This window comes from Protomyctophum bolini (assembly GCF_963924005.1).
Source record: "Protomyctophum bolini genome assembly, chromosome: 7".
Taxonomy (NCBI): Eukaryota; Metazoa; Chordata; class Actinopteri; order Myctophiformes; family Myctophidae; genus Protomyctophum; species Protomyctophum bolini.
In genome coordinates, this window is record NC_137868.1 from 42,382,878 (window position 1) to 42,398,406 (window position 15,529).

The 15,529-nt window shown below is 45.0% G+C and overlaps 1 protein-coding gene across 1 annotated transcript in view; it reads right to left on the reverse strand.

Moving 5' to 3' along the window:
- Nucleotides 1-15,529, reverse strand: part of prkcg (protein kinase C, gamma) — a gene marked incomplete at both ends in the record, with an annotated part of 73,124 nt that overhangs the window by 24,325 nt on the left and 33,270 nt on the right. Inside the window, 5 exon segments of the mRNA XM_080768344.1 lie at nucleotides 6,146-6,442; nucleotides 10,259-10,460; nucleotides 12,429-12,585; nucleotides 14,503-14,631; nucleotides 15,418-15,529. Coding sequence (XP_080624470.1) covers nucleotides 6,146-6,442; nucleotides 10,259-10,460; nucleotides 12,429-12,585; nucleotides 14,503-14,631; nucleotides 15,418-15,529 — 897 coding nt within the window.

Here is a 15,529-nt window from a genome sequence, read left to right on the forward strand (position 1 = left end):
AAACTCTCCCATGATGTTCTCTCCACTTTGCTCTCCTCTCTCCTGCGTGTCACTGTGTTATATACCAGCTACAGGTTATACAGTAATCCTCACATGCTGTTTAGCCCCATGTAGTCGCTTCCTCTTCTCCTCTTGCTTCTCTCCTGTCTCTCCATCCCGCCTAGGGGGTCTCTCTCTCCTCTTATCTCTTATTTTTTTCGCTCGACGTGTCTCTGTTCTTGCCTGGGTTCTCCTCCTCTTCCTCCTCTTCCTCCCCCTGCTCCTCCTCCTCTACCTCCTCCTCTTCATCCTCCTCCTCCTCCTCCTCCTTATCTAAGTGGGTTCTAGATCTCTCCTGTCCTCTGTCAGGCTGGTGCGTTTGTGTTCGGGGCAGGCAGGTTATGAAACAGCACCAAGGGAGGGATTTCCAGAGTGAGGAGGCACGGGAAGAGAGCATACCAGGAGCCCCCCCCCCCCCCATGCATGCGAGCAGAACTCTATAGAGCTGGAAATACATGCACGGTGACGGGGAGGGAGCCCAGCGGACTGGCTATTTTCATACGACAAAGTATAGAACTCGGGCTGAACTCTCTTAACACGTTCACTAGGTATATACTTCAGTGCCCAGTGTTGTGACTAACGCCCTTACATGCGTTACGTTACATAACGTAATTCCACTTTAATTTATTTTATTCCTATAGTCTTAGTTTTTCTCTAGTAAAGTTGTTTTTATTTGTTTTCTCATGTTCTCCTTGAAAAGTGTCTTTAAGTACTTAGAGAAGCTTTATATAAATAATATTATCACTATAATTATTACTACTTGTTTTATTGCCTATGCTTATGTAGAAAAAAAGCTCACTGCTCAGGTCAAATATGCCTATTGATATGCGATTAAAATGTGATTAATTGAGATGAATTCATCACAAAGCCTCCAATTAATTAGATGTTTTTTAGTCTCCCAACCCTATTCTTTATAGATCTAGCTTCAAAAAATGTTTTTCCTATATTCGGTATTCGGTTTCGGCCGTTTTTTTATTATTATTTTCTAAAGTAAAGTAGTTACTTTCATAATTTCATGTAAAGTAAAGTAACAAATTACTTTTTTAGATAAGTAACGATAACTATAATGCCTTACTTTTTAAAAGTAACTTCCCCACGCTTCACATCAACTGTATATGAGCTCCGTGTGTGTGTCACACGCTTCACAGAGACGAAACCGAAAGCACGTTGTATTCTAGAGAGCGGCCGGCGATGTCGTTTATCTTTTGCCAGAAACGGACGGTATGTCGGCTGCCAACGCCGGACGGATTTGACATGAAAGAAGGATTTTGGAGTATTATTTAGAGAAAACAGGTAGAGTGCATATATACCAATGGGGTGCGCGTGCATTTCGCCTTGTGCCTGGAGGGACACTGAAGGTTGCCTATATAGCAACCTGGGCGCAGTAGAGGTATGTGTGTGTGTTTGGCTTCTGCCGGTCGACTTTGATATAAAGCGATAACCCGCGGCGCCGCGGTTTGGCTATCAAAGGGTAATTAGCATAACCCGTGGTACCGCGGGTTATGGCGCTGGCTGGCGCCAAGGGTGTTAAGACTCTAAACTGAAAATATTTTTGCGTAGATTTGTTGTTAAAACATTTCATAATTTATCTCGCAAACACTCTATACTGCCCCCCTCCTCCCCCCTTCTCTCTCTCTCTCGCTCTGTGTGTGTGTGTGTGTGTGTGTGAGAGACAGTGCAGCGGCTGCTGTTGTTGTAACAGAGAGAAAACATGGGTGAACCAAGCTCACTGGAAACTCGGCTAACAAGGCCTGCTCTTCTAGTGATTTTTACTAGTTGACTATAGTTGCCTATAGTTTACTATAGTATAGACTAGTTGTTTAACTATAGGCCTACCTATTATGTAAAAAGAAAAAATCTACTATTCTAAATCTACTACTATTATTATTATTTATTATTTTTATTATTTTTATTTTTGTTATTCATGTCCTCACTGTATTGCATTACTGCTTGTTTTTAATGTTGTTGCCTTGCTTTTCTTTTATCCTCCATTTTTCTGTAAAGCATGACTTTGAGCTGCATTTCATGTCATGAAAGGTGCTATACAAATAAAGTTTTATTATTATTATTATTATTACTAGTTGAATAGTCGACTACACTTATAAGCCCTGTGAGGTTGACCAAAAGAAGACGAGTCCAGGTTACATCCAGGTTACATCCAGGTTATGCAGTCGCCTGCTTTCAGCGAGCTTCGTTTAACCATTCCTTCTTTCTCAACCATTTTCATTTGATATTATCTATTTTGTTTTTTTTCATCCCACACTCAAGCTGCGCTCATTATTTATGTGGTTATTCGTTTCAGCAATCTGCCAGCAACATACTGTGGACTGTTTGGAGGAAAAGGCTAGGCACAGACCTCTGTGTTCCTCCTCTGAGGGACCCCGCACGCACGTGCACACGCACGTGCACACACACACACACACACACACACACACACACACACACACGCACGCACACAGATGGCAATTAATTCGCGGAGAGTCATACGCTCACACTTTGTCCGTCTGTCGCGCCAGAAATGGTGAAATCTCGGAGAGCTTCATGCCGAAGCAGAAGCAGAAGCAGAAGTCGCGGGGAGAAGTGATTTAAACAAAACAGCCCCCGATAGAGCCGAGTGTCAAAACAGACAGGTCGACAAACCTCGCATATGACGTCGTGATCGCGTTTGGATCTACTATTTTGGTATAGCCTCGGAAAACCCAGACGTTTTACTATTTTGGTGACTTTTATAGTGAGACGTGTGATCAAGTAATGCGTTGATTTACGGAAAGATAAATGAAATACGGAGAAAAGGTTTCTTTGCGCAAGAACGACGATAAATATAATAATTACAGATGGATGCAGTATAGATGGACGGGGTTTGTGTCGCATATATATATAGCTTTTAACCCCTTTCACCATTATTGAAAAGAATTAGCAGATCTACAAGCTCGTAGCGTGGCACCGAGTGCCGCACTATAGACGAGCTTGTAGATCTGCTATTTGAGAAATCGTGAAAATGTGTCGCAAATCGAATATATATTCTTTCACAACTTTTTTTTTAACTCAAATCTTTGCTTCCGTGTGTGTGTGTGTGTGTGTGTGTGTGTATGGGGGGGGGGGAGGGGTCCCTGGAAAAACCTATTTTCAGATGGGGGTCGGTTGGCCCGAATACAATAATTTGTGTGGTCCTTGACCCGGCTGAAATAGCTTCAGAACCACTGACATATAGAAACATATATAGGTTTTCCAGAACACTGACATTTTGGAGAATCATGCTCTTAATGCGTTAACATTTGAGTCTGACAGTGGAGCCGCCTGCCTTCGTCCATTGAATATAAAAGCCGCTGTGTCCTCAAGAGAACTCGTGTGGTCTCAGCAAAGCCGAAAAAAACCAAAAACAAAACAAACCCACGTAACTTTAAAGTTTTGACTTTGTTTGAAGTTTAGTGCCAGCAGGAAGAGAAGCCTCTGCTGTTCCGCATCCCAGAGACGGAACTCCATGGCCAGGGAAAAAGACACGTTGGAAGGAAGACAAGCAGCACTATATACAGCAGGGGTGGATGGAGAGGCCCACTGTGTTTCCACACTCACTCCAGCTGGTTTGCATGTTCTCCCCGTGTCCCCTATAGGGGGTAGCGTATACCCTCACAAAAACATGCAGTAATCCTGGTCTCTAAAACTATACCTCCCCCCTGGGCCAGCCGGGGCGCCTGATGGAGGGGGGAAAGGAACTGGTTGGAATAACAACGTGTTCCTTCCACGCGTTATACGTTCCGGCCAGGGAAATTACCCCCTGTCAGGTGAAAAGAAGCAGCTTTGGACTCCTCATGCATTAGAAGGAGGCATGAGGTCAGTCCGCTGCCCTCCGCTGACCTCATACCTCCTTCTAATGCATGAGGAGTCCAAGCTGCTTCTTTTCACCTTATACAGGGGGTAATTTCCCTGGTTGGACGTAGCGCGTGAAAGGAACACGTTATTCCAACCAGTTCCTTCCACACCTCGTCTGCCCCCTTCCTCACAGCTAAAGCCCCCAGACCACACCTCGTCTGCCCCCTTCCTCACAGCTATAAAGCCCCCAGACCACACCTCGTCTGCCTCCTCGTCACAGCTAAAGCCCCCAGACCACACCTCGTCTGCCCCCTTCCTCACAGCTATAAAGCCCCCAGACCACACCTCGTCTGCCCCCTTCCTCACAGCTAAAGCCCCCAGACCACACCTCGTCTGCCCCCTTCCTCACAGCTATAAAGGCCCCAGACCACACCTCGTCTGCCCCCTTCCTCACAGCTAAAGCCCCCAGACCACACCTCGTCTGCCCCCTTCCTCACAGCTATAAAGCCCCCAGACCACACCTCGTCTGCCCCCTTCCTCACAGCTAAAGCCCCCAGACCACACCTCGTCTGCCCCCTTCCTCACAGCTATAAAGCCCCCAGACCACACCTCGTCTGCCCCCTTCCTCACAGCTATAAAGCCCCCAGACCACACCTCGTCTGCCCCCTTCCTCACAGCTATAAAGCCCCCAGACCACACCTCGTCTGCCCCCTTCCTCACAGCTATAAAGCCCCCAGACCACACCTCGTCTGCCCCCTTCCTCACAGCTATAAAGCCCCCAGACCACACCTCGTCTGACTCCTCGTCACAGCTAAAGCCCCCAGACCACACCTCGTCTGCCCCCTTCCTCACAGCTATAAAGCCCCCAGACCACACCTCGTCTGCCCCCTTCCTCACAGCTATAAAGCCCCCAGACCACACCTCGTCTGCCCCCTTCCTGACAGCTAAAGCCCCCAGACCACACCTCGTCTGCCCCCTTCCTCACAGCTAAAGCCCCAGACCACACCTCGTCTGCCCCCTTCCTCACAGCTATAAAGCCCCAGACCACACCTCGTCACAGCCAGAGTAATCTAGTAAGAGAGTGGCGACACTCTCGCCACAAAGCGGGTGCCCATGGGCTATATAGTTCCAAACATTGGAACTATATCCCATTGAGATAGAATGAGCACGTCCGCATTTCATTGTTATACAATGGTGAGTCAACTCTAGTGTCGCCACACTCTTACAACTCTTGCAACTCCTTGCAAACAAAACAGTTTTAAGGTCAACCGCACCAATGCGACTCCTTGCAACTACCAATGAGGATAATGGTTGCATGACATTTTTTTAAAGGGCATTTGGGACCCGTATCGGGGAATTAAAATATTAAAATAAAAACATGAAACAGGTTAAAAACTGCATCATTTGCTATAACATTTTAGATCACAGAACGACGGCAATAAAGAGAGGAGGAGACGTTTCGAAACCTTTCAGGCCGTGATCTCCCAAAAAGATAAATCACATTTGAAAGTCCCTAGACTCTAAAGTCCCCGGACTCTATATACTTTGAGAACCAGCGCTACAGAGAGACAGTGTAGAGCGTCCCTTCCATGACGACGCCAGGCCCATGGGAAATGATTCCCAATGCATTTTCCCCCCATAGACATTTCAAAAAGTATTCATTCAAGGACGGTCACGCCGCGGACACTGCAGCCAACTCGAGTCGTGACAAATCATGACAACAAAACACAACGTTTTGGACCAAAAGAATAATTACAAAGCATATAAAAAACAATTGTGTTTGTTGTCACCATTTGTCACAACTCGAGTTGGCTTTGTATATATATATACGAGGCTTTAAAAAGGTCATACTTTTTTTTTTAAAGTCTGAGGAAAATGAACGGGGAATAATTTCCTCATGGGGCCCTGCATGGTTATATATAGGGCCTGCAGCGACTCTCTATATTATGCACAGACAAAACGCCGGCGGTCTTTTATCCCATTCTGACCTGAGATCAGTTTCATACGAGGTTTCCACTGGACACACATTGGTCTGATTAACCCATTCTGACCTGAGATCAGATTCATACGAGGTTTCCACTGGACACACATTGGTCTGATTAACCCATTCTGACCTGAGATCAGATTCTAAAAAATGATTCTTCGTTCTTCGATCTTTCAAAAACAGCAGACCTACAAGCTCGTAGCGCGCCACTCGGTGGCGCGCTATGAGCTTGTAGATCTGCTATTTTTCAATAGCTAAAGCATAACATGATGCCAACACCACAATGGGTTCCCGGTCAGAATGGGTTATTACCTTGCCGAAGCTGCCTTTCCCCAGCACCATGAGGAAGTTGAAGTCGTGGATGTTGACCTTGACCTTGCTCGGGCCCGGGGCGTGGGCGTGGACATGGGGGTGTGGAGCGTGGTGGACCTGCACCGGCGGCGGGCACACGGGGGGAGTGGGCGTGGTGGCGGCAGCGGCGGCGGTGGTGATGGTGGCGGTGGGTGCGACGATGGGCACGGGGAAGGGCTCGGCGGGCACGGGGACGGGCGTGAGTGCAGGCAGCAGGGGCAGAGCTCCGGGCGCCATGAGAGCACCCGTCTCCTCCTCCTGCATGAACACATCATCACAGCATGGGATTATATATATAGCCCTCTTCTGAAAGAATACGTATTCATTTTCACGATTTTTCAAAAATAGCAGACCTATATACAAGCTCGTAGCGCGCCACTAAAATCTGCTATTTTTCAATAGCTATAAAGCACGACATAATGCTAACGCCAAAAGGGGTTCCCCTTTTTAACCCATTCTGTCCGGGAACCCATTTCGGTGTTGGCATCATGTTATGCTTTAGCTATTGAAAAATAGCAGATCTACAAGCTCATAGCGCGCCACCGAGTGGCGCGCTACGAGCTTGTAGGTCTGCTATTTTTGAAAAATCAAAGAACGACTGACATTTTTAGAATCTGATCTCAGGTCAGAATGGGTTCATCAGACCAGTGTGTGTCCAGTGGAAACCTCGTATGAATCTGATCTCAGGTCAGAATGGGTTAAAACCCATTTAGACCTGAGGCCGATTCGGAAAATAAAACGTCTTTCTAAATCAGTTTTCTGAAAAACCTAGAAACATTGCTCAACATTTTTTTCACGTCAAGAACCCCCAGAATTATCTCAATTGGGCCACGGACCCCCCCCCCCCCCCCATCTCAAAATATGTAGCTCCAAAAGCAAATATCCAAGTTAAACATGTTCGCTCTGAAAGAATAAAGATTTGCGCCACATTTAATTAGCAATAGGCACCGCGCTGTGAGCTTGTATAGATCTGCTATTTTTCATAAGCTAAATTCTAAGAAAAAGTCCTTCTGCACACCTACAACGGACAGGTGCGTCGGACAACTGGCACTGAGAAGTGGAGAGAAAAGAATCCCGCACAGCTGTCTTCACTCGAGTTTAGATGTATTGAGCAACGTTTCCGCCGTCAGACCTTCATCGGGGCAAATAGCTAAAGTATGACATAATGCTTGAAAAACACCAAAGGGGGTACAAAGTGCCACTGTATAGTTGAACTGGACTAATGTCACATGCCTGCACTGTACAAGCAGCACTCACACACACATACATACATTTAAAATGTCTCACGTTTTGCTTTTCCAGGGCAGGGCTTTGAAAATTGTTCCCGCAAGACACAATGACAACAACAACAACACAACTCCATAGAAAAGGATACAGTTTACATAGTATACAGTATTCATGTGGAAGCAAGAGTATGCCTGCACCCTGCTGGTCAGAGGGCGCAACTGTCAGGAATAGTCCATCATGTAATTTATGGTCTAATTATCTAGCTGCAACAGCAGGCATAAATCTCAAAAGGGGCTTTTTCTAAAGGCTGATAAAATAACCAGCGGGCGGACAGGACCAGATACTGAGCCAGCATCGCACACAAAGGCTCTTGTGGAGAGTGCTGTCAGCTGGCGTGCGCGAGCGTGTGACGCGCGCGTGTGTGTGTGTGTGTGCGCGCGCACGTGCGTGCGTGTGTTGAGGGCTAGCTTCTATGTGTTTTTTTTTCCAATTATTTCATTGCCGTTTTTCCTTGCACATCAAAGCAAAAAGACATCCATTATAGTTATACGATGTCAAATCATCACAGGCGCGCACACACAGCCCCTCTCATATAGGCGTATATAGAGTACAATAAGTAAACATACTGCACTCTATAATCTCTGCTTTTGATACCGTCCGTCCGCCATTCATATAATATGAATGAATATATAATAATGATATATACTGTATTATATCATTGCTGTTGGGCAGAAACCTCGTTGAGCGGCAGTGGCTCAGTGAGGTAGAGTGGCCGCAGTTCGATCCCGGTCTCCCCCATGAGTTGTATATGTGTCGAAGTGTGTGTGGATGGATACATCACTGAGGATACGTCCCAGGTCCATCCTGCATGCGAGGTATTTTGTTTTTGTGGAAGCAGTTAAGATGCCGAAAAAGTAAACAGAGGCTGAAAACCCGCAATGTATTTGATGTACAGTGGAAAATGTACATCATACTGTATTTACGACCATTGGTTGCATTGTTATATAGCAACCAAAGTGTGAATCGAGAAAGATCGGACCTTTCCTCATGCAAAAACTCTTGCCGTTGTTTACACATTCCAAGAGGAAAATACAAGCACACATAACTGCATGAAGCAGAACCTTAGAGTATATATATGAATAGAGACGAAACCCGGAGGAAACCCTGAGGCAAAACGGACGTAGTGGCCGAATTTGGTATTGCAGCGTGGGCCCAAACACATGAATGCGCTGGTCCGTTGACTATCATTGTGCACGTTCATGATGACGCGTGAACGCACGTGAACGCGTGCAATGATATAGTCAACGGCAGCGCGTTGCTGTGCTTGGGCCCAATCCATCCCAGAATGCACTCTGTTCCTACTCCGAAGGAGGAGTGAAATCGCCTCATGCGCTTTAGAGCAACTAAACTTACAACTTAATATACTCTAAAAGAGCTGAACATGTTGAAGTTTGAACTCGATTTCTAGCACAAAGTATGCAGAAGTAATTAGATCCCTTCATGGTGCTGCCTCGCCATTCAGTAACAACCGAGGGAACAGTTTGTAGACCGGAAGACCTCAGACTTCTGAAGGTTCATAACTAACGTATAAAGTCAAGTCTGAGATGTACTTCGGCCCTGAACCATTGAGTCACTCAATCTTTAAATTAGGTGGCTTGAAAGGTTGAGCAGCGAGTTTTAAAATCCATTCTGTGACTGACTGACTGACTCACTGACTGACTGTCAAGTCCAGTGCAGAGATGTGTGTCCGTTCATCTTCCATAGATCTTCTTCAAAGTCAGCTCAGCTGCATTCTGAATGAGCTGAAGCTTGTCCGATACTGTAGCTTCTGCTTTTTTAGATTTACAAGGGAGACCTGCAAAAAGACCTTTGCAGTATATAGTCTTACAGAGAGAGTAGAGAGAGGCTGGGGAGGCTGGGGGTTATTTTGTAATCTTTGTATAATTAGTAGTACATATGGATTCATTATATTATTTTGCCTTTTGTACTCAAATTCCTCCGTCCTACTATGAAAACCTGCATGTCAGTCAGTGAGTCAGTCAGTAGTGAGTCAGTCAGTAGTGAGTCAGTCAGTCAGTCAGTCAGTCAGTCAGCCAGCCAGTCAGTCAGTCAGTCAGTCAGTCAGTCAGTCCGCTGTCCATCACGCCTCCACATATGGCCGTCAGTCCGCCACGCCTCGTGACCACGCTCCATATATGTCCGTTCAGTCCGTCACGCCTCGTGACCACGCTCCATATATATGTCCGTTCAGTCCGTCACGCCTCGTGACCACACTCCATATATGTCCGTTCAGTCCGTCACGCCTCGTGACCACGCTCCATATATGTCCGTTCAGTCCGTCACGCCTCGTGATTAAGACTATGGGCTGTTTAACACTTTTTGAGTCCAAACTTTAAAAAAAAATCCCTTTCACCTAGAAACTCCATTCACACTTTTTTTTATAATTCAGCCGACTGCAGGAGACACATGCTGGAACTTTTTAACTTTGAAATGTAGTTTCTGAGTCATCTAACGTAAACGCCCAATGCATTCTCAATGGCAATAACACAAACTTTGGCACCACGTATAAAAAATAAAAATAAACGTTTTTTTTTACATTATGTTTCTTTGGGGTTTTTTTTTTCAAAGACGTCCACAGATGTCTTGGGCACAAAATGTGTTAATACGGGAAGTGACTGACCCGCCTATTTTCAGCATGCAACCAAGTGTAAAGTGCGCGTGTGTGTGTGCGCGTGCGCCCTGCGTGTGTGTGTGTGTGTGTGTGTGTGTGTGTGTGTGTGTGTGTGTGTGTGCGTGTGCGTGTGTGTGCCCTGTGTGTGTGTGTGTGTGCGTGTGCGTGCGCTATACCTGCAGGTCGGGGTCGGGCACGGGGATGTTGTAGTACTCTCCCTCGTCCTCGTCCAGCAGCTTGAACCAGCCGCTGACCGAGCGGCGGAAGATCTCGCTCACGCCGAACGACAGCGCCCCCATGAAGTCGTTCCGGGACGTGCGGTCCCAGTCCCACACCTCCACCGAGAGGCGCCGGTCCCACTGGCTGCCCCGCACCGAGCTGGTGGGGGGTAGATGTTTTTAGAATGTGTGTGTCGCCCTCATCTTTAGTGCGGATCCTTATCCCATTCTGAGCTGAGATCAGATTCATTCGAGGTTTCCACTGGACACACACTGGTCTGGTTAACCCATTCTGACCTGAGATCAGATTCTAAAAATGTCAGTCGTTCTTCGATTTTTCAAAAAATAGCAGACCTACAAGCTCGTAGCGCGCCACTCGGTGGCGCGCTATGAGCTTGTAGATCTGCTGTTTTTCAATAGCTAAAGCATAACATGATGCTAACACCAAAATGGGTTCCCGGTCAGAATGGGTTAAATATGAACATTTAGCAGTGGTGGACTGATGGTGATTAAAAAAAAAGGCTTCTAAATCCTAATAAGTTTTCTGAAAACCCCATGTTTCTATGTCAGTTGTGCTCAACCTTTATTCATGTCAAGGACATGAATAAATTAAAAATGTTCGCTCTGAAATATATATTCAAAGATGTGCGCCGCATTTTCTCAACGTTTAAAAAAATAGCCAGACCAACAAGCTCGTAAGTGGCGCGCTATGAGCTTGTAGATCTGCTATTTTTCAATAGGTAAAGTATAACATAATGCCAAAAAGTATGAAAAGTAAAAGTAGGCTACTCGTTATTTTCAAATGTATGAAAATTATTTTTTGGAAATAGCGTGTCTAAAACAAGTTCACAATGCATCGCATCGTGACTCTGAAATGTCGTGGGGTAGAAGTAAAAGTATTGACAAATAGAAATACTCAAGGAAAGTAAAAACAGCTAAGTACTTAAGTACTGTACTTAAGTACAGTCTTGAGACTGTACTTAAGTACAGTACTTAAGTAAATGTACTTAGTTACTTTCCACCAACTGGTTCAAGGTTCAAGGTTTTCTTTCAATTGTCTCCCTTGGGAGAAATCTGTCTTGGAGACAGAGTCACAGCTGCATACAAATAACAGACACGTTCACATACGAAAAGGAAAAAAACACCATGAAACGCCCACACAAAACAGAGATATTGCACACATTCCCTTGATATAAAGTGCAACTATAGTCAATAAAGTGCTTTTGGCAGTGCTTTTGGCAGTGCTTTGGCACCACTGACATTTAGAATAGTGTGTCTGGTAGAGAGAGAGGTCCATATAAGACTGCATGGTCTCAGATTGGACTGCTCCTTAGGATTCTGTATGCATGACGTTACTCTTCCCTGAATCTTCTCCATAAATTCTCCAACACTTCACCCAGACTGGAATGGTAGAAATGGAGCGTCGCAGTCTCGCCAACCCTTTCATGGCCCCCGGAAAAGACAATTTCCCATTCATTTCCCCATAGAAAGTATTTATTTAAAGACCTTTTTTAAGGCTCGGGACAAAGCGAACTCGGCTCCCGGCAAATCATGGCAATGAACACAATTTTTTGGGGCCGAACTAAATAATTAAAAAGAAGGAGAAAAAAAAAGGGCAAACATAGAACATTTTGTTCTTTCTAATTATTTGTTCGGTGTGTTTATTGTCATGATTTGGCAGGAGCCGAGTTGCCTCTGTCTGAGGCTTACAGGTCTCTAAATAATTACTTTGTGAAACAACGAATGGTAAAACTCTCTTCAGGGCCACTAAAGGGGGGCGGGACTGCGACGCTCTGTATAGTTTGGCTATTTTCACAGTTGTATATATGACGACGAAGTATATAGGTCACTACTTTGGAATACGACGGAGATACAAGGCTTTGTGACGACGGTGCGCTCAATCGTGTTTCTTCTTCACATTAATCTAAATGCCAGGGACGACAAGACGAGATGAATCCAATTATGCACTGATTGCCAGGGGCCGATTAGACAAGTTCCTCTAATCTGGTGTGCATGGGTGATGACATGCACATGACATTACACAATAGAATTAAAAATTATTTATTTTATTTATAAACTGGTGACCACCAGGTGGCGCTGAAAGAGTTGTGCAGGGACTTTGACTCACAAGGTGAAGTTCTCATTCCACACCGGGTTGAGTGTGGAGCGGATGGTCTTGGTCTTCTGCTTGCTGTGACTCTTGGGGTCCGGGATGAGCTTGAGCTTCACGTAGGGGTCCGACAGGCCGTTGGGGTCCATGGGCATCAGGTTACGAGCCTCACGCACTGGGGGGGAGAGTGACGGAGAGAGAGAGAGAGAGAGAGAGATTCTCATTAGAATCCTAACTACACATGCTCAAACACATCTTAATTTATTTTTTATTTAACCCATTTAGGCCGAAATTTAAAAAAAATCTTAAAAATCCCGACAGTTTTCTGAAATACCTCATGTTTCTGTATCAGTGGTGCTCAATATTTCATGTCAAGGACCCCAAAAATGATATGTAATTGGCCACCGACCACCATCTGAAAATATGTTGTTCCAGGGACCCCCCCAGAAGCAAATATTTGAGTTAAAAACGGTCTCTCTTAAAGAATATATTCATTCAACATTTGGGCCACATTTTCATAATTTTAAATAGCTAAAGCATACTGTAACATAATGCTTACAACACCAAAAAGGGTTCCCGCTCAAAATGGGTCAACACATCGAGACTGACGTCTCTTTTACAAGTGTGAAGTGGCCAAGAAAAAACAGCTCTGCCGGTACCAACAAATACAGCCAGGACAACATTTAGGACAGTAACATTTGTAAGCACATAGTAGCCACTATACCTACTGCATAGGAAGCTCAAGGAAATAACAGGGAATACCGTATGCGCAAACAGGAAGACTAGTTGCTACTACACTAATATAGGACTAGCAAACATTTCCTATACGTCGAAGTGGGAGCAGTGTCTATGGGAAATGTTCCCATGGTGTTATTTTTAACTATAGGGGAATCACAGAAGCCAGTTTAACCAATTCAACTGTAATTAGTCCACTCCTACAGATCTCTCTAGCAAAAACAGTCGATCTACAAGTGCAGAAAACATCACGTTGTGAGGCCATGTGAGCTTGCAAATCAGCTATCGTCACTATAGACAAATCCACGGAGGAGTGCCCTGGGCGCAGCCATAGCTGAGGTGTATCACTAAGCGCAGTCTGACACCTCAGCACGATTGCCTATACTACAGCTGGCCTACAGGGAAAGGCTCTGTGGATTCGTCTATATGTGTAATTAGGGCCAAAAGTGGTTAATTCGTATGATTACACGCGGCTTGGTTGAATGCCTGATTCTGATTGGTCAATCACTGAATTCAGCCGTGTGTTATAATAACCGCTTAGACCTCTGTAATCAAAGGCTCAGAGCACCTGTCGCACTGCTTGATGTTGTGCCGTTATCCAACATGTGTAAACGACTGCACAATGCAAGTTACAGCTAAACATTGCTCTCAAAAGAATGTTTTCGAAATCATTTTGAAGTGAGAACCATTCAATGGGAAATCAAATTAAGCTATAGACCCTCCAGAAAATTGATTATGCCGGCAAGAATCCTTGCTTTTACGATGAAATATGCTGGGTTTTCTGTGATTTTATGCAGTGAAATGGCGGGACGTTTGCCCGGAAAGATGATCCGATGTGAAATAAGAGAAAAGTTGTGAATTATGAGGAAGGTTGCAAAATATGCGATTACCGGTATGCGCCATTTACAAACAAAATTGACTGCAATATCTGCGTCATTCGACTGATTATGCAGTAAATGATGCGATCGCATGTTGCCTACCCCTGATCTACAGTAATAGAAGATGCAGGCTTTCTATTCCTGGACATTTTGCTTGCTATGTTGTTCTCCTGTTAATCAATAAAATATCTATCATTAGAAACTGCCTAATGATGAATATGACTGTCCACAGCCCTCCTCTGAGACACAGACCGAGTATAGGGAAAACAAGGCTATAGCATTACAGTATAATGGGCATTAGTGAGGACCATGAATTATATGAAGATTGGTTGAAAACGGGTGAAGTCATATACTTTAAGTACCGTAGAGAAGTAAATGTACTATAGGCTAACTGTCCACCACGGCTATACTCAGCTGTGACATAAACTCCTAACTCCTCTCCTCAGACAGACAGACAGACAGACAGACAGACAGGTCACCTGTGACATAGACGTCTTCGTCCTCTCCTCTGACAGACAGGTAGATGCGTCCTCTCTTCTCCGTTTGGTCCTGACCGCACAGGCTGGGAATGCTGGCCTCACAGCGGCGATGCACGTTCATGTCACAATCTGGCGCGCGCACACACACACACACACACGCACACGAACACGCACACACACACACACACACTCGGCAAAATCAATTTGTTTGATTAACCTCCTTGACCCTTTATTATACGTACTTCATTTCACAACGGTGGTGCAGTGCTAAAAAAACAGTAGAAATATCCAATCTCCAAGCTCCAACGTGCTGCGACATGCGGAGCGTTGTGCGTGACCTATAGCAGATCTAGCTATTTTCAATATTTAAACAAAATATTTAATAATTGTCCATGCGTTCATTGTGATTATTATAAGACAAAAGTTGGAAATAAACGTGATTCTGACTCGACATTATATATATCGCCCAAATGTACGTACATGTTTTACTTGAGCATCTGGTATTTTAGGCCTTGTCTTTACCGTTTGTAGTATGTTTATATGTGCTCTTTTAGTCTTTTTTAATGTTGCTTGTTTTCTGTAAAGGGGACCATATACGGACACACATTGGCATTCTTGCTGTCCCTTCCAAATGACCCTTTATTTCTTAAAATAAAACCAGGAGCATGCGACTGTACTCACTGTACAGTATGTCAATGTGTTATATACGCCATACTGTATGTGCAGACGCCCGGAGGCGTCAAAATCACAGCGAATGTTAATTCTTTAAAAAAAAATAAGCCAAGGCTATATGTCTGACCACAATTACAACACATGGTACACATAAAGTAGATGCACACACACGCACGCACGCACAAACACACACACACACACACACACACACACACACACACACACACACACACGCACACTCACTGGAGCACTTCATGCCCTGGTGAATGAGTCCGTAGAGCAGCGAGCCACAGTGGTCACAGAAGGTCGGGCTGGAGTACGTCTGCAGTTTGAACTCGTGCTGACTCTTCAGGAC